At 34.5% G+C, this 26,396-nt stretch overlaps 1 protein-coding gene across 1 annotated transcript in view; it reads right to left on the bottom strand.

Annotated features, from left to right (window-relative positions):
* Positions 1-25,680, bottom strand: part of LOC129233531 (transcription factor GATA-3-like) — a gene marked incomplete at its 5' end in the record, with an annotated part of 51,766 nt that extends 26,086 nt beyond the window's left edge. Inside the window, one exon of the mRNA XM_054867542.1 lies at positions 25,535-25,680. Coding sequence (XP_054723517.1) covers positions 25,535-25,680 — 146 coding nt within the window. The remainder of the gene's footprint in view (positions 1-25,534) is intronic.
* Positions 25,681-26,396: the final 716 nt, after the last annotated feature.

The following is a 26,396-nucleotide window of genomic DNA, read 5'->3' as shown; positions in this document are numbered from 1 at the left end:
TTTTTGGCAACAATTAAAAAACATCTACGGCACTTCCACCTTACAAAATGTTTGCAGATCAGAACTTCGAAGTCCTCGCATCAGATGCTTCACTTCAAAAAGAAAGAGAAAAGATAAAAACTTTCAGCAATTCTTCTTTTAGTTTCGGACACTTTCGTACTTCGTGCATAACATCACAATACGAGAATATTAAATGGAATTAATTCTCCGAATTTAACTTTAATTGCCAAAACATCCTGTGATATGGTCTAATAGACAAGAGTTATAAGAATTAATAGCAAAGTCATCAGCTTCCTGCTCAATTCATTCGAACGATGAGCACCAAAATATCTGTCCCGGCTAATAAGTATGCTTCCCTTGTTTCTCCTTGGACTTGATAGCACAAGCTTGTACCATTGCCATAAACAGAATTATAATTTTCCAGCATCACAGAAACATCACTGGAATATATATTTTCGATTTTACTTGGTTGGTATTTTTGTTTTTTTCCCCTGCGTAATCTCCAGTTTGGAGGATAATGGTGTGGTTTGAATGTAGTGTTTTAGAGGGCAATTTTCAAGTGTTTTTCATGACACTAAAGGTAAAGTAACTGAATTCTTGAACATAGGCTCTGGTGTCTATTGCAAAGTGTAAGATAGAGAGGATTTTGACCTCGAAAGGAATACGATAAGAAAATTTTATTGCAAAAAGTGTTGTTCTGTTTTATAAACTTCTGACTGTTTTAAATATTGTAATTTTTAAACAATGTTTTATTTTTTCACTAGTAACTCTAAAATGTCTCTTAATATACCCAATTATCCAAAATAAATATTACGATAAACACGGACCAAATTTGGTTCATATATACTTTTTTTTACAATTCATGTTTTAACTAATAAAATATGATATGTAGAGAAATTGCAATGTTTCAAATACTTTGTATTCGTTTAACTGTTATTGCTATAGGCTTAAATTTCATAAAGAGGTGTAATGACTAAAAATAAAGCTTTTCGCTGTAACGATATTAACACGTGATAGTTTGGAAAAAGGTAACTCTTTTACAGCTTTTAGAAACATTGTAATGCTTCAAATTTCATCATCTTCAACATCAGAAAGTCATTCATTTATTTTGATCTAATATTTAAAATTTTAACAATATTAAAATTTTTAAAACGTAAAAACAACCAGTTTTTTAACACAGTTTTAAAATTTTTGAAAAGCAAAAAAAAACTTTTTTACACAATTTAAAAAATTTTTAAATGTAAAAAAACTTTATTTGCTATTTATTTACTACTTTTGCATTACGTAAGCAAAATAACTAACTTATTTTCAACTATTTTTAAGTAAAACATAAAAATAGTGAACCTAAACTCCGAGAAGCCAAGATTGCATCCAGAGAGGGAACTTTATAGCAAGAAAACTACCGGCAATTCCTTTTATACCATTATTTCGCTGAACCAGTCTTACCGACGACCGTTGTTCTAGGGAAGTACGTGGAACGGTTTCTAAAAACGTCGATTCGGGAATCATTAATTTTCGCAGTTGAGCGCTGCTCCAACCAGAGAAAGAAATGGCTCCTTCGATGGGTCAACTCCTAACTAACGATCGTTGAAAATTTAAGTGTTTTTAGGCGTCAAAAAGCTGTCGCTACCGCATTTCTACGCGTACCCTGAACTAAAAGGTACACCGAGTTATTAGACGTACCCATACGGGAGAGACGTAATATGTCTTGCATATGTTGTGTTGGGCTAAGTGCTTTAATTTACGGTACGACGAGTGTTGAGATGAACTTTAAGTTGGACGGAAGTGAGAGCTGTGGCAAAGTTACATGAATTATGTCTGTGAAGAAAATACTTATTAAGGTTCAATTGGTAAAGTAGTGAATTCACTTTTATGCTGGGCACTCTGCATTTCTGAAGGTTTATGCTTGAAAATGGGTAAATGTTTTTCAGCGCAAAAGTTTACATGTATGAGAAAAGCTACATTTATAGTCTAAATTAAACACGATCAATGAAAACAAAACACATTAAAAACATAAATTTTTTTTTCAAAACTTTCAAAGACACTATCTAGTTATTATTATTATTATTATTATTATTATTATTATTATTATTATTTTATTTATTTATTTATTTATTTACTTTTTTTTTTTTTGAAAATTTCCATTTACATACCAAATTAAAGTACATGAATTGTCTTTGAAAAAAAAAAGAAATATTGTAGAACTCTGTAGCTCCCATAGCAGTTGTTATAACATTTCAAAACTGCCTGCAAGTTAAAAAAAAAAGTGTTTTTTCAAGGAATTTCACAAATTAATTACGTATTCTTGTATGATAGATTTTTTCTAAAAAAATAAGTGCATGAGTTTTGGGTGTCAAAGAGAGAGACTTCTATCAGTTTCATGAAAATCTAAAATGGTCAGATTGAGAATTTCTTTCTTTTTCTTCCGGTTGATGTGACACGGACCCACTCTTCACGGTTTTCATACACGTCAGTCCTCCGAAATGAATTTCACTCTCACAGCCAGCCCTGCTACCTAAATCAAATGCGCTCTCCTCCAACCGAAGCAATCCATTTCAGATGCTATAACAATATTCCTCGAAGAAAGGACGCTTTACGCACTTTGATTCCTTTTTCCGGGCCCAAAACTTTCCTCCCAGCCCAGCACACGCATTTGGGATTGATTTCAGTCTCTAATTTCAGTTCCCCGACTGCGAAAAGACACTCTCGGAACCTGACCTCAGTTATTCAACTGAGTAACGAGCATTAGGATTCCTTTATGGATGGATATAACGAGTGGAGTTGCTCTGACAAAAGGACCAACGAAGGCCTTTTCACATGCCATTTATCTGAAACTCTTTATTTTCAACAGGCACGAAAGTTTTTTTTTTTTTTTTTTGCCTTTGCTTTTATGGGTTGCTATAATGCATATAACAACCGCCTAGCAGTTATTGATATCCAAGAATGTTTCTGAGCATCCATATCGCTGTAAATTGATTTCCAAGTGCCGAGGAGGCGTTGGGTAAAAGCCTCTGATTTCATGTATAAGTTAATCGTAATCATCAATGCTTTGAAGCTTTTATCCTGCTTTAATTTCATTAGTTACTGACGGTGTTTTTTTTTTCCTTTAATTTATCTCTTTGTTATTTCTTCCGATTTTATAATGGTTAGCGATTTTTTTTTAAGTTTTCGCCTGCTAGTTTGGTGGATACTTCAAAGGCAAAAGTTTTAAAACGACGCATCCTACTCTAAAACAAGGGACCTAGAGCTGAAGAACAATGCATTTAAAACGACACAGATATAATATATATGTGCATTTATATCATTCTTGATCAATATTAAGCTTCAAAAGTTAACTCACATTTAATTTTTACCATCATATCGTCCTTTCATGCAACTGTTTAATTTTAACTGAAGTGTCCCCCCCCCCCCCGACTTTCTAATTTTGACAAACTTAGGTTCACATAAGTGAGCGTCCCTCCCGCCTTCCGTCTTTTTTCTATTTTCAGGACTACACCACTGCTTTCATGGGTTTTATATTTAAAATATATATATATATATATATATAATTAAACCAACTGTTAATCGACTAATCGACTTTGTTCAAACAAAATTAGGCTTTTCTCTTCGATTGCCTAATCTTATGAATAGATGATTGATAAAAAAAAACGGATAAAAATGCCGGAAAAGAGCAATAATTTGCCAAATTCGAACCCCCGCCCGATCATATTTCTTTCTACAAGGAAGAAGACAGAGGGTGGAGGGGGAGAAGCGCAGGTCCTACGACGCCGCAACGTCGTTTCCGAAGCCTCTGTCAGTGATTATCCGACCATGAAACGACAGCCAAACGAGAGAGAGAGAATCTCTGACCTTCTCTCCCCAACTTCATCCCTGTCTTCTCCCCTTTCACATCCCCAAACATGTAACTGGTGTCGGAGATGCATTTACAGGTGACTTCTACTGTAACTGAATTCGAACTCTACCCGATATCATCTTAAGTAGTACATGTAATTAATTTAAATGATATATTGAGAACCTTTCATGTGATGTGTGTTAAGGTTTTTGACGAAGTAGGACATGTGATTTATTGATTGAACGAACAATATTCAATGTAGTGTAGGGACGGAATTACGCTCTAATTTCGACATTTCTGAATTCGCATATAAAATTAAAATAAACTACGTCCCCACTCCATATTTTAATGAAAATTTCATTTTTTTTTCGTGCCGGCGTAGATGAAATTGAAAATTTTATGCTCATAAATACCATTATGAAGTCAAATAAAAACATTTTGGGGACCAAAAAGTTTTGATTACAGTTTTTTATTTTCGTTATTTTGTTATGTTTTTTACTTTGCAGCCTAACGAGCTATACATGCACCATGTAGGGCTACAAAAGGTTTTAGAGAAAAACATGTTTTTTTCTTTTGAACTAGGTTCATGTGTAAACTAAAGAAGCAATGTAAACTCATAACTATTTATTCTCTAAAATGCTAACGAAAACAATACTTTTAAGCGCGTCTTCAAATCATGGCGCAGATACACATAATACGAGACTTTTCTTTGAAAAGGGATTAAGTATAAATAATTGGAAAAAGCATTTGAAACTAGAACCCTTTTTTTCGGCACTTCTTCCCGATCATTTTCTATAACTGCGTAACGGTTGAGGATTCTATTGAAGAAAAGTGAAGAAAATTAAAAGATATAACAATAAATTCTGATTAAAAATTAAAGCATTTTGGGACCTCCTTTTATTCGTTCTATCAGAGATTACTTTTGCATTGCCAAGTACGAAGAATGGGGAGCTCCCTGGTTAATGAGGAAGTACTTGTTACCTATAAATCCCTCTGGTTCAAGCATTTACAAGAAGGTGACTGTACCACCCTGATCGCCTGTCCACAGCAACAGCTAGCGAAATACCAACCCATCTGCCGACACAAAAGATAAATGATGGAAAGGTCTTCTACGAAGCAATAACTAACCACTATCCACACTGAAAATAATTAAGGTCAACATAAACTGAAAGGAAAAAATGGTAGTGACCTTTTTCCCTTTTGGAAGGTGCTACTCTCATCACGTTTTCTATCCGTAGACGAAGAAAGCAAAAGAACGACAAAGAAAAGAGAAAAAATATTTGAGAAACTTGCTAATTGCTGTTGAGAGCCCACAAGCATGCTCATGCACTGGGCAGCCCTTCTTGGTTAATTGATGGCATTTCTCGTCTTCCCACTTTTACATTTATTAGTTTTCCTTCTTGAAGGGAGGGTTGAGTCTGCATCTTCGGTGGGGTGCATGTCTACCAAAAAGCGAGTGACTAGCGGTTTCAGTTAATGGTAAAAACGCCTATTTAGAAGTGTCCAAATAGGAAAACTTATGACGACACCGAAACGACACAGGGTCAATATTAATGCAGTGGTTTTCCTCATAAAACCAAACTGAGCTGAGCAAAATTCCAGCCTCGTAGCGGATGATGACTTTTCTCATTTTGATATTTTAATAGCTTGTTGATGAAAGATCACACAAGCTCGAATGAGGATTTTTTTTTTTTTTTTTTTTTTCCATCTTTCAACCAAACAGGATTTCTTTCTTTGAAACCGTACTCAATATGCTTTCAAACAAGAGAACTTATTAACAAGAAGGGCAGTTGAATCAGTGGGCGCTCCCAAACTTCATTGAGAAAGCACTGAATCCGAAAAAATTTCTTGAAGAGCCAAGCCTCAAAATGGAATTTCGAAAAGTCAGCGTCTTTGGTGTATCATTATGGAGGACACCGTATTAAGTTAGCACTTTGACCTTAATATTGTCCTTTTATTGACTCGAAGTAAGAATGTTAATTTTGCCTCGTTGAAATGTACGTATGTATCCATATCCAGGTTCTAGAAAGTTTCCAACATATATTAGCTACAAATATTAATTGTGATTAGGCCTCTAAAGAAAGACATAATTGCATTTTTAAGCCACTATCAGTTAAAAAAATCTCTTTTCCTCCTGATGATTTTCTGAATTAATGTCTAACCTTTACCAATGCGACCAAAAATAATTAAGTATTGGGTCGGACACGGGAGCTTCTGTTTTGTGCGGAAACTGCACAAAATGGAATTAAAATTAGTGGCTAACTAGATTATTTTTCTTTCCTTTCAAATTCCTCGTCTTTAACATGAGACCGTTTTGCCTGTAGTGAATAGATTTTTCTTCTACGAAATAATCCGTGATTACAAACAACTGAACAGTTCAAAATAAAATGGATTCATTTGCATCATATACAGGGTGTTCCGTTTTAACCTGGAAGACCTTTATTTCCGCAACCGTTAGTCTTAGATGTATACTTCCAATCGTAAAAATGTTCAAAATCAGATGCAGTTAAGATATTGAAAGTTTAATGCAAAAATAAAAATGAGTCAAAAAATAAAAATTCAACTTTTTATTCGGGCCCTAGGTCCCCTAACAAATCTTTAGAGAAATAATCTCCATTGAAAACTATTACTGACACAAAAGCTAGAAGTTTGTTTGACCAAAACTCGAGGAGATATTTCAGTTTAAAGTTTTAAGGGACCATACAGAAGATGAGATTGGAACTTATCGCCCTTTCAGAAGAATGTCAGGTCGTCAAAGTCAGAAAATCAAGGTATTTTTTTTTCATTGCTGTTCAAAAATAAATGTAAATGTAATGCCGTGTTACGCAAAACACTACAAAACCTCGAACATTTTGAAAAACCATACTCTATGCACACACATAACTTTAAACTCTTGTTAACCGCTACATTTTCCCCCAAAAGGTGTTATTCTCGGCGAATGAAAAGTGGTGTAAGTCACAAAATGCTGCGTTTCATATCTCGCTGAATATTGGTCGGACTAATTTCAAATTTCTTGCATGAGAATTATTTTTCAATGGAGATTATTCCCTAAATATAAGTTAGGGGACCTGGGGACCGCATAAAACGTTACATTTTGTATTTTTTGACTTATTTTTATTTTTACTTCAAACTTTCAATATCTTAACTCTGCATCTGATTTTGAACATTTTTGCAATTTTAAGTATACATCTAGGACTAACGGTTGCGAAAATAAAGGTCTTGCAGTTAAAACGGAACACCCTGTATATAGAATGGAAATGTACTTGTACTTTTATTCTTAGCATAATCGAAGTTTTTGAGGAAAATAGCCCCGAATTACGGATTTTAAATTTCTTGTGTACAGCAAGCAGTGCTGAAGTAGGAAAAAAAATATTTAGGGAATCCACCAAAAGAAAAGGTGGTGAAAACCAATGTACATTACATTTCCATTATTTAAAAAAAAAAAAACAGATATTTGGTGAACTGCGTCCCCACCCTCTCTAACTACAGTACTGAGTGCAAATGATTCATCCCATTTTTAATAGAAAATGAAATCCGATTTAAATTATTATTAAAATAAATCCTTTTAATCAAACTGAATGCAAAGAGGTGTGAAAAAGGTTATCAACCAAGCAAGAAGTGCAAACATTCGCGACTTAAAAAGAAAAAAAAAATCACTTTTCTTCAAATTAACAAAGTGCAATTCGAAATATTGTTTCAAATGGACAAACAGTTTTCAAGCTCTATTAACTCAGTGTTCAAATATATGCACATTGTAAACACGGCCCGACTAACTAAAAGTGAGGCCCAAGGCCCACAATAATTTGGAGGTTACCTGAAGGCTATTATTTTAAAAAGGTGCGTGATTTTTGTATAGTTGTAATGCTATGCATAATTCTTTAAGTAATTTGGGGCCCCTTAGGAAGAAGGGGGCCCAGGCCTAGTAGGCCTGTGCGGTAATAAGGTCCTGATTGTAAAAATAGTAATAGCAGTTAATTCTAATCTTCATTCTCTGCAACAGAAGTTAAATGCATGAAATTCAATAGCTCTTCCTCAAACCTCCACTTAAAATGCTTTTCTACAGCTACAACGCATCGATAAAATCTATATCAAAATGTTAAAATCTTGCTATTTATCGAAAAATTATTTCATTCAGTCTTACAGTTATTTATTTTTGTTTATTTTATCTTGTATCATACAAAACGTACGAAAATGGTTGTGAAACTAAAGGGAACAAAAAAGAGAATGAAATACGAAAACGAGTTCTTTATTTATTGCATTTTTAGCAATATAAAAAAGAGATAAACGAAGAATGGCATTTACGTTCAGCAAAAATTAGATTCTTAATACTTAAAAACAAATTTTAAAAATTACGTATTGTCTGTGAACAAACTTTAACATAAATAACATATATAAACTTTTTTCAAAAATCAATTAATGTAAAGAAAAAAAGTGTCAATGAGAACTGTATAATTATTACGAAATACATCATTCAACCCATCTTAAGCTGTAATTAATATAATTATGCAATACATTTCAATTGCTTGAATTAAGAGAGAATTTTTTTGAACAATCTTGAAAGTGCTTTTATTGCCTATCAATATCATGTCAAGAGAACATCCAACCCATCTTAAAGTCATTAACTCGCGAAGAACAATATGAAAAGTGTTCGATTCATTACCAGTTTCCAAACCGATGATCAATCGCTTTCATTCAAAGCCTTTTGGTCACTGAACTCGTCCTTTCAAGAACGAAGCGAAAGCAATAAAGAACATAAATAAACCCAGAGACCATTCTTAGCTTAACTGCTGACAACCATTTGGGTGTGATTCAGTTTGAGCGCGTGCTGATTATTACATACACATAGCCTTTCGGCAACGGGAAATAAAATTTAAAAAAATATATCACGTCTATGAACTTATATATACTAACATACATATCCCTATTAATTCATAACATTTTGGTTACCTAAATATATGCCCTATCACTAGTTCGGGATTTTGATATGAATCAAATATGAAGCAATACATTTACATGGCATCTCTGCTGAGCTATTCCTTATTAGTTGCCATGGCCCCCTGAATGGGGGTGTATTCTTGACAGGTTGGAAGGGGGGGGACACGGTAGTGTGAGAACAGGTCCTAACGAGGTGATAATGGACCTTGTATTCGCAAATAATATTCCAGGATAGGCGCCTTTGTCTTGGTAGATAAGGTGGGCTTGCCCAAACTGTCTGCTGTTAAGAATGATCTATCGCGGTGAAGCGAAAATGTAAAGATGAGGTGGGGGTAAAGGGGCGTGATGCACCCCGATCCCCAGCCTATATCGTCTATTTCCATCCTCTTGCGGACTTGCATGCTTTGCAGAGTACACACGTGCAATTACTAACCACAAGAACGAGACTTTTTGGTCAAACCCTCCACACTTCAGATATTCAGTCGAACCGGCTAGAGATATCACCCCCCATGATTCATAATATGCATCCCTCCCGCTAATTTTCTCTCTATATAACCTCACCCTTCAAGATCAGCATCCATCTTTTGCGCAATCGTGATGCATGCAGGCGGGGGGGGGGGGGAGCGTAGAGCGCGCAAAGGTGATTCTTTCTTTTTTGCCTTTTTCCTTTTCGCAAGCTTTTTAGCGAAACTCGTGGCCGAGCTTCCCTCCCTTCCTTCCTTTATCTCTAGAGGGCCGGAGGTAAATATTTAGCAAAGGATTATATGCTTTGAGATCGAATTACAGCTTTCAAATTGTAAGGTGTCTCCTCGCAATTACACGAAGAAAAATGCTGCTTACTTGGATATGAGCTCTTACTGGCGATTTATTTTTAGCAACTCGTGTTTGGTTGCTTCTATAAACGATTCTTTAAGCAAATGACTTTGCTCAGTCCGTTTCTTAAACGCAGCAATGGCAGCCCGTACAAATAATTATTTTTTTTAATACGAAAAGACAGGAATGTAGTAATACTATAAGAATATTACATACGAAAACTTGATGGGGATTCTATTTTTAAAATTAAGTACATTTTAATTACTAAAAAAATATTTTTGTCAAAATATGTTTTTAAAACATTATGCAATTTCAAAACTTCCTCCAATGCGTATTGTAAAGTAATAAAATGGTGTTGAGATGTCTATTTCACACCTTTCGCCAAGTATGACGCGAATACTTTCTTGACTATAAGAGATGGATTGAGTGGAGGAAAAAATGTGAGAAAACGACTTAAAATTAATACTTGCGTAATTTTTTTAGAACATATTCAGAAACTATTCGCAACTCCAGAGTTTGAATACACTACCTTGCGGTGATTAATAATACTAAAGAAAAAGGTAAAACATTCCATTCCGCATGTTTTCTTTGGGGTAAATTACAGGCTTCAGACAGTTTATGGTGTAATGTAATTTCAGAAGAATAGAAAAGAAAGCTTCCCACAAACACGATGGAAAAATACTGTCATTCACTAAGCGTCAAAGCAAGTTATAAGTTACGGCATGCGTTTGTTTTACCTTTTTCATCCGCCATTAGACAGTGGCTGCAGCGCCCCCTATAATTTATTGAAGTTGCAAATTGAAAAAGGTTAATTTACCCAGAAAAAACGGAAGTGAAGAGCAAATCTTTCATTAACTAAATATGATAATTTTTGTTGCATTAAAATTTGTGAAAATCAGAAAAAGGACCTCTCGCCATGATTTCCAATTGACTCAATACAAATCTTTCCAATTTGTTGTGATACATTTAAATAATAATAATAATAATTTAAAAAAAACCCAACAAAGAGTTTAAAACATTGTAAAGGAGCTTTATTGAAAGGTAGGGGAGAAAAGAATAAACGCTGATTTGCATTTCGGAATGTTTTTGGTCCAATGAAGTAATTTCTGTCCACTTCTATCTAGTTTTAAAAAGAAAGCTTTATTTCTCCCCGGAAATTAGTGGAAAAATGTAAACGTATCCTACTCCATCTCTTTCTCTCTTTCCTTCATGTTAGCGATAACTTTTCGCGTTCTATGATTCGTTTCAGAAATAAACAAAAAGAAATTTTAATGAAGCGATAAATCGCCAAATATGCCAATATTCATTAACCCAGCTGTCAACCTAAATCGCTTCGGGCTGGAAGATCGAACGATGGGCGTCATAACACTGATGGCCAAGCGAGTAATTTCTTCGGAGCCTATTGCACACTCAGTGCGAAGTTACTTTTCATTACAGGCTACGGCGTGCGATATATATCAGTATCTGCGAAGAACATATTTTTTTCCCTCCTTTCGTTTATTCATTTTACGCTCGCAGATAAGGCGACATTTCGCACTCCTCAATGATCGCCGTTCAGTTAGGTGTTGTTTTTAGTAGGTTACTAAAACGCAACGGAAGCCGGTCTATTAGAGCCTCTGCTCTAACTGGGTTTAAATTTGTGTGTTTTTATTTTGGTTTTCCACTATCAGATCTGCGCTGTAGCTCGACATCCTGCTGAAAAGTGTGAGCCCGTTTGATTGTTTTATTTTTAGATCTATAGACGTAAAGATAGCCGTTGAAAAGACTTGAATGAAAGTTTCTTAGGGAGACTCTTTTTACTAGCGATTTGATTAATTGTTCGTTTTTATAACGGACAGAATGGAGAACTTTAAATATGTATCTCAAAAAGACAAAAATAGAAACTCCGTAAAAAAGAATCATTTTTTTAAAAATGTATATTGCTGGATAAGTTCGAATCTCACAAGTTTTAAGAGCCATTGTCTGTAAGAATCAGGCAGTTTAAGGCATTTGTGGTTGTTGACATTTTTAATTTTTTTTATTTTCACATATGTTGTTCCTTATCACGTATGTAATGTAAATCCGAAATTTGAGCTTTGTCTGACTCACCGTTTTTGAGAAAAAAAAAATTTTTTTTAGGGGGCGTGGCACATTTTTGCTGGTTTTTCAAATTTGCAGATTTTAATGTGCTTGTTGCTTAAAGCGTCCTTATAATGACATGGATTTTTTAATTCCGTATTACTATATGGTCTTGTTAGATACTGTTACAGCTGTCAAATTGGTGACACTACGAGGGCGACGCCCACAAACTCCGTTTAAAAATGACCAAAAATGAATTTTTTTCTATATTCAAGGCCAATTTTCTCAAAGCGCCTTCATGATAACACCAACATTTTTAGATCATTTTCTAGCCACACTTACATACATCAAAAATATGTATCAAAATCGGTGTCACTATAAGGGCGCCAGAAGATATTGGAACTTTTATTCGATAAATTTCACAAAAACACAAATATTTAAAATCTAACTACAACTGTCGCCCTCATAGGAGAGATCTGGTACTACATTAGGTTGATAACCAACATGTTTGTCTAACATTTGCACAAAAAAAATCGGTGTCACTCCTATTATTTTTGGAAATATAATCGTTCGAAGTTAGTACGTTATGGCGTTTTTTTTAATATTTATTTATTTAATCTTTTCACCCCCAGATAGTTTTTTTGAACATATTTATTTTTAATTTAATACAAGGAAGTGTACCTTATAACATAAACAGCTTTGGGCAGCAAGAGAGTATTTTTCTTGAATAGAAAATGCCCGTTTTGATATAGGTACCAGGTGGATCTATTGTGCATAACATGTCTAGATTATCAATACTCATCTTGTTTTTCCGGCCAAACAAATTTATTTATTCCAATTGTTCTTGACATGCATTTGACCTAAACTTGCAAATGGTCAACTTCTACTATTTTTCTGGGACACCATGTTTTCCCATGCTTTAATGCTACAAAATTAGCAGTTTTCAATAAAAGATGACCGTCTTTCTGAAATTGGTTGATTTGATTCTTAATGTTTTCTTCGTTTTGGTCTACGTTATCCACAAATTCAGTTTCAGATTCTGAATGTTCGCTTTCTTCAAATATTCTCATTTGATGTATTGAGAATGCATTCGTTTTTTTTTTTTTTTTTTTTTTTTTTTGTTTCTTCCATCGAAAAAAAGGGATAGGATTTGGTTCATAGTACAATACTCTGAAGCAACGAAGAGTTTTTTTCCCGTTACGAACTGCATTTCTCATCAAGTGTGTAACTTGACAGTGATGTTTTTTCCCAGTACTTTCACCAATCGTAAATTGTTCTTATAAATACTGCTTCTGCTTTGAAGTGAACTTGAACTGAACTCGTAAAGATAGGGCCCATCCAATTTCATTAAATTGAACTTGTAGCAATGCAGTGGTGTTTATTAGTTGAAAATTTGAAGCATTTATATGAGATGTTTGTAAGAGCTTCTCTCTATACATCTTTCGTATAAAATCCATTTGCAAGTTGAAGTCAAATGTATGTCAAGAACAATTGTAATTAATAGATTTGTTTGTCCGAAAAAACAAGATGAGTATTGGTATGGTAATCTAGACATATTATGCACAATATATCCGCCTGTACCTATATCAAAACAGGCATTTTCTATTAAAGAAAAAGACGCTCTAACAGCCCAAAGCTGTTTATGTTAAAAGATACACTTTTTTGTATTAAATTAAAAATAAATATGTTCAAAACAACTATCTGGGGTGAAAAGATTAAATAAATAAATATTTAAAAAAACGCCATAACGTACTAACTTCGAACGATTATATTTCCAAAAATAATAGGAGTGACACCGATTTTTTGTGTGCAAATGTTAGACAAAAATGTTGGTTATCAACCTAATGTAGTACCAGATCTCTCCTATGAGGGCGACAGCTGTAGTTAGATTTTAAGTATTTGTGTTTTTGTGAAATTTATCGAATAAAAGTTCCAATATCTTTTGGCGCCCTTATAGTGACACCCATATTGATACATATTTTTGATGTATGTAAGTGTGGCTAGAAAATGATCTAAAAATGTTGGTGTCATCATGAAGGCGCTTTGAGAAAATTGGCCTTGAATATAGAAAAAAAATCATTTTCGGTCATTTTTAAACGGAGTTTGTGGGCGTCGCCCTCGTAGTGTCACCGATTTGACAGCAGTAACAGTATCTAACAAGACCATATAGTAATATGGAATTAAAAAATCCATGTCATTATAAGGACGCTTCAAGCAACAAGTGCATTAAAATCTGCAAATTTGGAAAACTAGCAAAAATATGCGACGCCCCTAAACAAAAAAAATTGTTTTCTCAAAAACGGTGAGTCAGACAAAGCTCAAATTTCGTATTTACATTACATTCATGACAAGGAACAACCTATGTAAAAATAAAGAAAATTAAAAATCCCAACAATCACAACCTGCCTGATCCTTACAGACAATGGCTCTTAAGCATCTCCTGTAAACTCAGTATTTTTTAAGCTACATTGTTATCATTCTAGAATCTAGACCATCGATAGATATATATATTATGCACAGTTTCCATGATTCATTCTTCAAAATTGAGCCGCGGCTTTAGCCGTCACGTTGGTGGTGATAATTTGTCCTTACAGACATTTTAAAAGCGATAATAGATTTTTGTTCCATTTTATTTCCTACATACTCTAAAAGTGTATTTATGTGTTTTAGTAAACTTCAAGCTGAATCTTTAAACCGAGTAAGAAAAGTCGCGGAACTTTTTTAAAAATAAAATAAATTTCACATTTATGCTAATCTTTACATGGGACCTCACTCTGTGAAAGGGACTTTTTACTGCTGGTATGTAATTTTATGCAATCAGATACCAGTTGCTAACAAAACAAATACTAAAAATGAGATATTGGTACTACTCTCAATTCAATAAAAAAAAATCCTTCATTGTCTTTCCAACTGTTATTTTTTGAATTAAGTGCATCTTTCACAAGCAGGGCACGCTTTTGAACTTCAATTTTAGACTTCTCCACTTTAGCAACAAATACACCGACACTTTGGCTGTTTTTTCTTCTTCTTTTTTTCTTTTTATAAATACGCACTTCGATTTTGTATTAGTTGTATGCAGTGTTAGTTTCAAAAAGAAGCAAATAGAACCCTCATGTCGCTTTAACCCAAATTCAAATCCCATGCAATAACTTTGCCACGACTAAGTTCCAATACATCTTAGAACAAAACGTAATTACATGGAATGGTAATTTAATGGCGCTCCAATCAGATATTCAAGAGCCCACCAAACTGATCTTTAAACAGTGCACTTCACTTGACAAGCCAATGTGGCTCTTCATCCGAAAGCACTGCTTGTGCAAGCATAAAAGCCACCAGCGGCTCTGATGTTACAATTCATCGTTGAAATGCGAATTTAATTACCCTCTACTCGTTATCAGGACTCTGAATATGAGCTTAAATGAAAGCGCCTCCGTTTTAATTTATGAACGATCGTGCTGATGGACCTTGTTTGTTTTGGAGGCAAGCCTTTTGTTATCCGCGCTGAAAAGGGGATTGCTTTGTACCGGAAAATCCGGCACGAGCCAGTTGGCACATCCGCTGTCCGGTCGGGGCTTCTGCGTGTCTCATTTGTCAGTTGTTTTGTCACGTGAACGCATTTTGCCGGATGGAAGTGGTCGAGTCCTCGACACCTAATCTTCATCCGATGCTTCTAGCATCCAGTAAGTCAAACAATGAAAGAATGAACTCTTGTTGCTGCATGCAGGCGCGGATCCACGGGAGGGGAACTGGGGGAACGTTCCCCCTCCAAAATCCCAAGTATACCTAAAAATTTTCAGAATAGAATACAGGACAATTCCTCCGTTTTTTTAAACTTGAACTTGAACTTGAAGAAAGGCACTAGGAAAAGCGTTGAGAGAACTGTAAAAGCGGATCCAAAGAGGGGATAACTTCGGGAAGTTCTCCCCCCTCACTCAAAAAAAAAAAAAAAATCCCAAGAGTACCTAAAACTGTTCAGAAAACAGAGTACAAGAAAAATTTTCCGTTTTTTAGAACGAGAACTAAGGAACTAGGAAAAGCAATTAGACAACAGCAGAAGTGGACCCACGGAGGGGAACAGGGGGAATGCTCTCCCCCCCCCTCGAAATCTCAAAGATACCTAAAAGATATCACAACAGAGTGCAGGGAAATTCTTCTGTTTTATCGAACTTGAACTTGAAGAAAGGCTCCAGGAAAAGCGATAAAAAATAACAGAAACATTCATCCAGTTTCCACGGAGGGAAACTGGAGGAACGTTCCCCTCCCCCCCAAAATCTCATGTGTACCTTAAAATTTTCACAACAGAGTACAGCAAAATTCTTCTGTTTTTTAGAACTTGTGAACTTAAAGAAAGGCACAAAGAAAAGTGAAGAGAGAATTTCAAAAGCGGATCCCAGGAGGGGAACTGGGGAATGTTCCCCTTTTCCCTCAAAAAAATCCCAAATGATCCTAAGACTGTTCAGAAAACAGAGTATAGGAATTTGTTTTTGTTTTTTAGAACTTGACGAAAATCTCCAGGAAAAGCGATTAGACAATAGTGGAAGCGGATCCACGGAGGGGAACTAGGGAAATGTTCCCCTGCCTCCAAAAAACCCCACGTGTACCTAAAAATTTTTAAAACAGAGTGCAGGAAAATTTTTCAGCTGTTTTCCAGTACTAATCTTTTAAAATAAGTCTTTTTGAACACAAATCTGTTTAAACTGTCTTTTGTATTTATTTGGTGTAGAGTATCATTATATAGTAAAACTTCCACAGTGGTACAACCAGAGGGGAGGGGGTGTACCGTCCCAGAAGGCAGATTACAATGTTTTAAAAAAAAATTATTATAATTAAAGAGAAGAATATATAGAACGTGCCTGGGGAAAACGAAATTATTTTAATAAGAGGGGGAAAATGTTGCGAAAATAATCTAAATTTCTATTGAAAAGAATCTTGAAAATTTTTAGTCGTGGCAGATTTTTTGATCAGTTAATTACATCCCGCGCTTCCTATTTCTTTTATCCTTCTTCCCCTTTTTTTTCCTTTTCCCTATTCGGTTTAAAAATAAGAAAGTCTTCATGATGCTACGCTTTGGAAGTATCCTTTCCCCGCCAAAACCTTTAAAAAGGTCCTCAAATTTCGTTTTCAGGCCTTCATTTTCGAAATATTTCCAGGGGAGGACTACCTAACACCTCGCATTCTAAAAACATCGAGAATCGTTTAATATTGCTTTTTTGGAGCTTCAAATTTGAAGAACAGCCGAACCCTTAAGTTACCGAATATGGTCCATAGTTACGTTTTTAAGACAATTACAGAAATTTCCGGACATGGGCTCGAATGCTCTCGTAGAAAATCTAAAAATGAGAAAAATTACAATTTCAAAAAATATAAGGGGGAGGAGAGCGTTTAAATCCTTCGTCACTGATATCGCTTAAAAACTTCGCTTTCTAAGACTTCAGTTTCGAAATATTTTTTGAGAAGAGCCCCAGAACTCCATTGCTCGTAACATCATCAAAGTGTGTCTGTAACTGCGTTTTTTAGACTTCAATTTCGAAATATCGGGCGGAAGGTGATCGATTTAGATCTATTCTACAAAAAAAAAAAAAAAAATCTATCGGTGTAAGCCCCAAAAAGTCCCATTTCTTACCTTACCGTCAACAACTATCGCTTTTTAAAACTTCAATTTCTAAACATTTCCACCGAAGACCCCCCCCCCCAACCTTTCCTCCCCACAGACCGTCTAGAACTGTTCTTAGGGCGACGATTTCAAAAACTTTCCGGGGGAGAACCCCTGGACCCCCTTACCAGTTGGTGAACATTTTCAGATTAAAATATAAAAACAACAATACTAATACAGCAAGAGCAAAAGTTTTTAAAATTATTTTTTGAGAGTTATACTTGCAGAATTTGTAACGCACAATTTTTTTATAAGAAGCATTAAGACGCAGAGGATCAGTTGTATAGTTCAATTTTAATGGTTATTTTTTTAATCAGTAATATCATATCCCCCCCCCCCATAAACATAGATTGCTGAAAAAGTTCCCCTCCCAAACCCATAGTCTGGATCCGCCACTGGCTGCATGTAACATATATTTTAATGCATAAAACATTATCTTGTAAATAAAACTATTGTCAGTAGTTTTAAACATTAGTTAGCACAAAACAAACGTTTTATTAAAAACCAAGTTTTATCTTTTTTTTTTTTTTTTCCTTCAGTAGTCAGCTTCTGCAATTATTAATATTTTCCAATTTAAGGAATCAAATCTGTTATCTGTTTCACATCTATCTATCAATCTATCCATATATACACAGCAAATGCATATTGTTGTTATTTAGTCTGAAAAATAGAATATGTATTACTAATATTCTGATAATCAAGACGTCGCCGTTACGTTTTGTACATATATTTTTACTGTATATATGGTGAGTGTGTGCGTCAGGAATTAATTTCCAAAACGAAAAAAAAGCCACTGTCAGTTCACACATAAATTAGGTTGTGAGATTTTGGTTTAATTGATGCCAAAAGAAGCATTAAAAACCTATACTGGCGTGGGGTAGTAACTGCAAATTTTTCATTTTTCCATTTTTTTTTCATCTATTGTACGTTATCTTTATTGTAAAGCTTGCTTATTTAGTTTCAGCTGAAATAAAAAGTGCGTAAAACACATCTAATTCAAAACTTTCCCTATTATGTATTAGTATTGAATCCAAAACGAGTTCCTTCAAATATCTCGAAAACTCATTACCGCAGATACTGCCCTGCCCACAGTCCCCACAACTTATTTCTTAAGGAAAATAGCCTAAAATGGTTTTTTTTTATTAACAGGCACTCAAATTCCGTGCGCCCTCCTGCGCAAATTAAACCCTGTGTATACCTATGTATGAGTATTTGTGTACATAATGTGTAACTTTTTAAAAACTAAGGAGGGGCATATAACTTTTATTTTCTAACGAAAAGGGAAAGCATATTATACAACAAATCATGTGTTGACCTTCTGTATAAATAATAAAGCATCGTTCGGTCTCGCAAAGGCCCGGGGGCTATGTTTTCTCACGGATAGGAACATCATCAAACTAGCACGCACACCTCCAAACGACATACGATGGATGATGGGAGTGTCCCTCCCCCCTTTTTGGCTAACCCCCAAATCGTCCGCTCTTAGGCAAAGAGGCTGATTTAGAAGCAGTCCAATTACTCTGCGTCTCTCTTATCTGCCGCTCAAGTCTTTGTGGTGGTTATGTTTATTGGTTTTTCTGATTAACTCCCAATCATTTTCTTTCCTTTGCTTAGCTGAAGAAAAAATAACAGCTACTTCGATTTAAAAAAGACAATAAGAGGTGTCGTCGGCTCCTCTTCTTCTTTTAAATTTAATTTTAGATAATGGAATTATTGAAGGAAACGAAAAAGAAACAAAATAAAAAGAAATATGCAAATCTGTTCAAGTTATTTATTCCAGTAATGACATTTCTAATGATCACTTAAATTTTCACTTAAACTATGTTGATGCACCCTGAGAGAAGAAATTAAAGTACTGCCTAAATGTTTGTAAATAGTTTTGTTAGTTTTACTTTTTTATACAGTGGACGCCGGTTAGTTGCATCAATCACTTCAAGGAATCAAATCGTCAGAAAGAGAACAAAATCCAGCAATTTTGAATAAGTCGCTTTATGGAATTAAAACTGTTTAGAACAAACGTGATTTATATAAGCGGCGTCCACTGTAATAATGAATAACCAGATCAGTTGTAAACCGAAATTAAATGGTTTAATTTCAGTTTGAAAAATAAGAGAAAAAAAAACTAAGCATTTCCTTCTTTAAAGCCATCATTAAATAAACGATAGTATCTGTGACTATTTCACTAAAAATATTTCATATTTCACTTAGACTGTCACGAATAACTAAGACTATTTTTTTAATTAAAATTCAAAAAGTGTTTTAAATGCTCTTGTATGACACCACTATAGGTGCAATTTTAAAGCAACATCATCTTTCTTTCAAATTTCTCGAGATGATTCGCGTGCTAATGAATACGTCGTTTCAGACTTTGTGTGAAAACAATTCGTTTCGTGCGATGCCTTCAGACAGAGGGGAGTAATGACCAACAGACAACCGACTAAATAACTCTCTCTGACGAGATTACAATACCGAAATTGAAAACCCATTGCACACACAATTGCCATTTCGCTTTCTTTGCTATCCATGAGTCCTGCCTGAACGGAAAATAGTGTCCAATAAGCGATCACGCTACTACATTCAATCCTTTCTGATTCTCCGTGTTCACGCACGCACGCGACTTGCTTACAACACGAAAACAAACTGCTCTATAGACATGAACAGTTTTCATTGTGGTTAAAGATAGCAGTATTCTATTTCACATCCTGTTGAAGTAAGTGATTGGTCGAGTCATAGTAGTTGTTGATTATTCAGATTATAACACCAAATTGCATCACAATAAAAAATCTAAACCCATAATCCAGAACAACCACTTAAATTTAGAGACATTTAACATGTAGTAACAATTGACTATTTAGCTATAACAACAAATTGCCTCGCAGGAAAAAGGTTATAGATATAATCCAGAACAACAGCTCAAATTGAGAGATGGTAAACATCTAGTTGTTGATTATTTAGATTATAACAACGAATTGCATCATAATAAAAAGTCCAATGATAAAATTCAGAGCAACAGCTTAAGTTCAGAGAAGTTAAACATCTAGTTGTTTATATATATACACAATGCATTGCGTGACGATACAGCGATTACCTACAGTTACATTTTTCTTTTTTCCTTTTCTCTTTTTACTGTGTGTTAAAAAAAATCTTGAAACTGTGAAGTATTATGGCGCAAATCACATATTCAAACGAGAATTCGCTGCTTTTCTATAATTTTTTTAAATGTGTCAAGAATTTTTCGGACCCCTGTATATTTAGAGGAGAAAATCAAACTTGAAAGTTGAAAACAAGAATAAACGAAAAAGGAAGTTGCAAAATTGTCCTAGCTTGTCATTTTCGCCGGTGTACTTTTTAAAATATTCCCCACAAAGTTGGAAAATGAAACGGAAAATAAAAGCATGGAAAAGAACTGTTTTGTATGAGTGGTGTTCTATTTATATGGATACTATTGTGAAAAAGCAGACGGTTTCCTTTTCTGTTTCGTGATGAACATCGATTTGCAGTGGAATCAGAGCTTGCCCATCAAATCACGAAAACAAGTTATCTTACACAAGCTAACTTTAATCGGATGGAAACAGTTAGAAAGTTGTCTGTTTCTTTTAAGCAGTATTTGATAATCACGAATGTAAGTTTTAAAACTTTTTAGATGAAAAAGAAGTACGAGCTCAAATACCGTAGCATTGAAGTAAGAAATAACAACGTCAAAAAGCACAAATTGCAGATTACTGCAATTTGTATAATCGATATTGCGATAATCTGCAATTTGTGCTTTTTGACGTTGTTATTTCTTACTTTACTTTTCAGCACAAAGGTATTTATTTATCTTACCGTAACATTAATTATGATAAAAGAGTAACAAATGTACATTGAATTTCAATACAAATAATACAAAATCGAATAATACCATAAAACAATATGATTGATTAAATTTAGAGATGGAATTGCTGTCGCAGAACCGTTTTAACTTGTTAAGAGTGACAGTCTAAGGGGAGGGAGGGGGGATGAGGAATTCAAGGTGTTTGATTGAACGAGATTAGTTGTTAAAGTGGTAGTAAAGATTTTTCTCAATGGTTCATTCCAAAAGAAATACATTATGAATTATAAAAATAATTCATGAAAAATATAAAAAACACGTTATCAATTTCCGAGATCAAACCTACACTCATTGCACATTTTTACAGAAATGTAAGGTTTTTTTAAAACAAACTTTCTCCGTAAGAGATTTCCTTTGTACTGCTGTTCTTGCGGTACCAAGAGTACAGGCAAGAAAAACAGTTTTACAGAGATTGTTGGGGGGAAATGTCACAATTGGTTACACGTAGAAACTACAACTTTATTGAGAACGGTTTGACACAACTATAGAAACTTCGCAAAATATCATCAATGTACTGGGTTTTGAATCTTAGTTTTGTTTTCAAATTCGGCGAGATATCGCTAGATGGTAGCCAAAATTCGCATTAGAACATTAATTTTCAGATTATTTCAGCCGTTTATGACTATTCGAGCATCGAAAATGCTTCATTTTATGCTTGTGTTAAAAACGTAATCATACTAAACAGAAAATTAAACATTTTTGTTCATTGTTGTAAGAATGAACACAATATCGATTTATTATTTATAGAATTCAACGGTAAGATCCGCAGTAACAAATACGTATTACTTTCCAACTTCATAGGTTTTTTTTTTTTTTACTGTTGTTAACTACTTCCTCTTTATTATCTTAGAATTTTCTGATTTATAGTGTTATTTTCAACACGTGCTTCAAATTTAAAGAATTTCTTCAGTTTATTCGTCTTTTCTTTATTTATTTTTATGCGCATCACATACCAAACCTTAAACTTCTCAAAATTGAAATTCCGATCGGCATGTTTATTGTCAAATAAAATGACAAATGCATTATTACTTCAAGTGGCCTTTTGTAGTTTCATTTCGACACGCTATTGTTTGGGAGACAATGCCCATAATTTTTATTTCCTTTAATTTCTTGTACGTTCGCTTCTTAACTACTGCTTGTTTCCTTTTATGTGTAATTTAAACGCATAGTCAGTAGCAATGTCTCTACAATTTTGATAATGATACAGGAAAAAATTAATACAAAAGGGAGTGTTTTCAGAATTTTTATAGTTTCAATGGCAAACTTAAATTGCAAAATCATTATCTTGGAAAAGATCAAATGATTACGTCTCTAGCAACCCTGTTTCTATTCTTTGGGATAACGTTAAAGAACTGACTCTAGTTTTGTGTTCTGTGGAAGAGTTTAGTACGTGAATCAGCAGACATTTTCTATTTTACATTCTAAAAAATGTATTTGAACTAATGGCCAAGTCCCACAGTGTTACGCTGTTTGTTTTTAGAATATGATACACTCATGGAATGTTTCTCCGAAATCAGACTGCATATTCATGAGAAGTTGAAGTTTGCTAATTTTGTCAATTCACAAAAATTTTGAAACAACTAGAATGCATTACATGGAACATTTAGAAGTATACGGGTGTAAATAATAAAATTAAAAATTTCGATACAACAATCGATAGTACAAATGGTACAACAAACACTCATCTGTTTAAGAGCAAAACATGGAATTGGTAGCCCTGATGCTGCTCTACAGCATGATTTAGAAAAACTTTTAGATGAAAGCTTAACTAGAGTTTTAACTTTCCTCGCGTTCAACTTAAATCTTAAAAGGGTCCAGTTACATCCTTTGTCTTTCCAGTCTCATATTGCGTTTTACTAACTTTTTGCACCACTACTCACTACTGTAGGGATTTGGTCATGACAGACCTTGAACATCCATGTTTTTTTCCATACTAGAATTATTAATGCGGGAAAACACCCAATGGTTCCGGGGTTTAAACCCTGTCCCCCTCCAACTGCGCCCTTGTCACATATACATATTTACCTTTTGTAAGCACGATTGTCAATAGCGTCTCACAAAATGCCCAAATTTGACGAAGACAATCCATCCCCTCCCCCCACACACATAGAATCAGCGGTAGTGTTAAATCTTATATAATTAAAAACTGAGCGTATGTATCTATGTCCAAGTTACTTCTCCCGAACGCCAATAAACTGACCATCGAGCCAGGTATCGATAGATTCCTATTTTTCTCATCTTTATGTTTGGCTATTTAACATAATCCTCCGATAATAGTTAGCGGAGATATCATTTAAATGCTATTAATTATAACACTTAGATTTCGACATAAAATCCCTGTTTTTCGAAGGCTTTTCTCCATTCAAATTAATATTCAGTGCTTCATCACAACTTTCCGTAACAATGCTTTTATTTAAATTTGTAGCCTGAAGAAAATCATTGAGATCAAAGATCTGTTGCCATTTTTGTTTCTCGAATATGAACATATAAAATTTATGCTTTTAGTTTTAAAAGCTTTTCTTATAATCGGAGGATTTAAAATGTTTACTTTTATGTTATTTTTCAGCAATCTGCCGCAAAGTTTTACTGAAGCCTGATTGTTGAACACGCGTTACTAGACATAACTATTATTTTCGATGTGCACCGTGCAAAGCCTGGCGACGCAGCTAGTAAAGTTATGAAACGCCATTGGATGGAATATTTATCTCGAAGTACCGATAGTACAAGACTACTACTGTCTTAGACAAGTGTTGTCACAGTATCCAATGACCTGGAAATCATGTGCAGTCAAGATAGTCTTACGAAATAATGAATTATTTTGGAAGTAACTGAAAATCAAATGTAACAACACACAAAAATTTCGAAAGAATGTCAACCATCAGAATACGTGGAGTAAACAGACGTTACTTTCGCAATTGCTGACCACATCTTCAGGCAGGTGCTGCCAACTGGTAGCAGGAGGAAACTGAGGCCCTCGTGCCATCTCGGGAACGTCACATCCTGCGATTTACCTTCTTAGCATGCTAAACACTCGAGCCTTAAACTACGAAAGTTTTAACAGGACAATAAGACGTCGGAACATGGGGATGACTGCTTAAGGCTCCTTGAAGAGACCTTGCCGGTTTTTTTGTTTGAAGGTCAAAGTCTCGAGATGGTGCAACACGCTGTGACACCAGACTGAATAATGTTTGAAATCGGAAAAGAATGAGTGTGCTTTATAGGAAGTTGTAAACGCAGCTTTTCATAAAACCGGACTCAAAGAGGAAGCGGTATATGACAAATTTTCCTCTTTCGACTATTCAAAAAGGAAATATTTCTCCATTTTTTGACGGATTTTTAACATAATTAAATCAGTTTTGTTGTCCAAGAAGTTTTGATGTGAAAGGTGAAGCATCTTATGCGAAGGTTTTGAAATTCTGATGCGTAAGTTTTTTGTGTGGCGGAAGTGAAGTAGTTCTTTGATTGCCAAAAAACAATGAAAACTAATAGTAATTACAAAGTTAGTTTCGTTAATAAATTTAATAAATTAATTATGTAAGCATATAATTCAAGTTAAGTCATCAGTTTACAGCGTAACCACGGTGCTTAAGTTCAGCCTTGAAGTTCGTTCGTTGAATTTTATTAACAAAATTTACTTTATAAATACTGTTATTTTACCTTGTTTTTGACCACAATTAAAAAGCAGATTTGGAGTATCATTTAGCTTTCTCGTTCTTCATAATCTATTTTCTTCATAAAAATATATAATCTTGTTGTAAATATGCTTAAGTCAGGTCCAGAATGAACAAGAGCGTGGCGTGAGAGAAAACATACGGGTGAAGTGAGAATTAAGATTGTAAAAAAAAAAAAAGAAAAGAAAAAGGAAAAAGTAATTCATTATTTTTATTAAAATATTTGCATTTTAGATACTTAATCCTATCAAAGGTTTAAGTATAAATTGAAACATTTAACACGCTCCTTTGAAACATATTCAATGCACCGATACATATGCTTTTTACCGAATTGATATTTTAAAAATAAGTATCTAACTAGCAATTTGATAACCAACATTTAATAAAAAAGCGTAATATGGATAAGCTGTCTTAATTTGAAAATAAATTGAATTTCCTCTAAAAATTCTTTGAAGAAAATATAATGTCTATGTTGCTACAATATTAAACCAAATTTAAAAGTAATTAAAAACTGAGTTTAGTACGATAATTCCTAAGAATCATAGTGCCTGAAAATGGTTCATGGCCTCGAACTTTGAATTAAACACATGGGTGTTCTAACCACTGCGCATTTGGTTTCATTCACTAAATACGTTATAAAATTTCATAACGAGTCAAAAGCATTGAATGTTCACGCAGAGATTTATATTAAGTGTACTCACCAGTCGCCTCTTAGGTTTAATGAGCGGCCTGTTCTGACCGTTCATTTTGTGGTAGAGTCCGCAGGCATTGCAAAGGTAGTGTCCCGTGCCGTCCCTGCGCCACAATGGCGTCGAGGTGGCCCCGCAGTTCACACACTCTCGACCCTCTGAGTCAGCAGAAAAAGAAAAAGTAAACAATCATTAGTCAAAGATTCAGTGTCACCACTTGAAGCACACAGTTCAGCAAATTCCATCATTGTAAAGATGCAGGCAATATATCAACAACCATGTTACAACATCCAGAGACTGCAGTTTCGTCTTTGTTATGAACTCCTCAATCTGGAACAGTCGAACTGGAGGCAGGTATCCGCTCGCTGGTATCAGTTTTGGTTTCCACTGAAGGTGGAACCACTGAAGGAAATCTCTGCTTCAAGGAGAGGACATATGACTCCTGCTCGTTTAATGACTAAAATTTAAAACTTATGAGTTCATAACAAGGGCGACACTGTAGTCTGGAAGTCGTAGCCTGGCTGTTGGTATAATGCCTATAGTCTTAGCTCTTGAGAGAAAACGGTAACTTGCAACTTATTACAAAGCTGAGTTACACTCATAAAGTAATCGACAGCAGCATTCTAGAAACTGCCAACCACCTTGATAATCAATTTAAACAATATGACTACAATATGAAATAATAAAAAATGAAGTTTGATAGTTTAGAAATTCTGCCAGTGATTAGTTTGCAGTGTGCAGTTATCATTTCCTAAATGAGTGTAAACTTAGCTTAATAATTAGTGCCATGATCTAGCAGCGAAAGCCATTATAAGAAAATGACGTCAATATACAGAATACAGAATTACTGACATTTTTGTTATCTACAATTATG

This window comes from Uloborus diversus, unplaced genomic scaffold, assembly GCF_026930045.1.
Source record: "Uloborus diversus isolate 005 unplaced genomic scaffold, Udiv.v.3.1 scaffold_503, whole genome shotgun sequence".
Taxonomy (NCBI): domain Eukaryota; kingdom Metazoa; phylum Arthropoda; class Arachnida; order Araneae; family Uloboridae; genus Uloborus; species Uloborus diversus.
The sequence above is the reverse complement of the archived record's forward strand: the minus strand, read 5'-3'. Positions and strand labels throughout refer to the sequence as shown.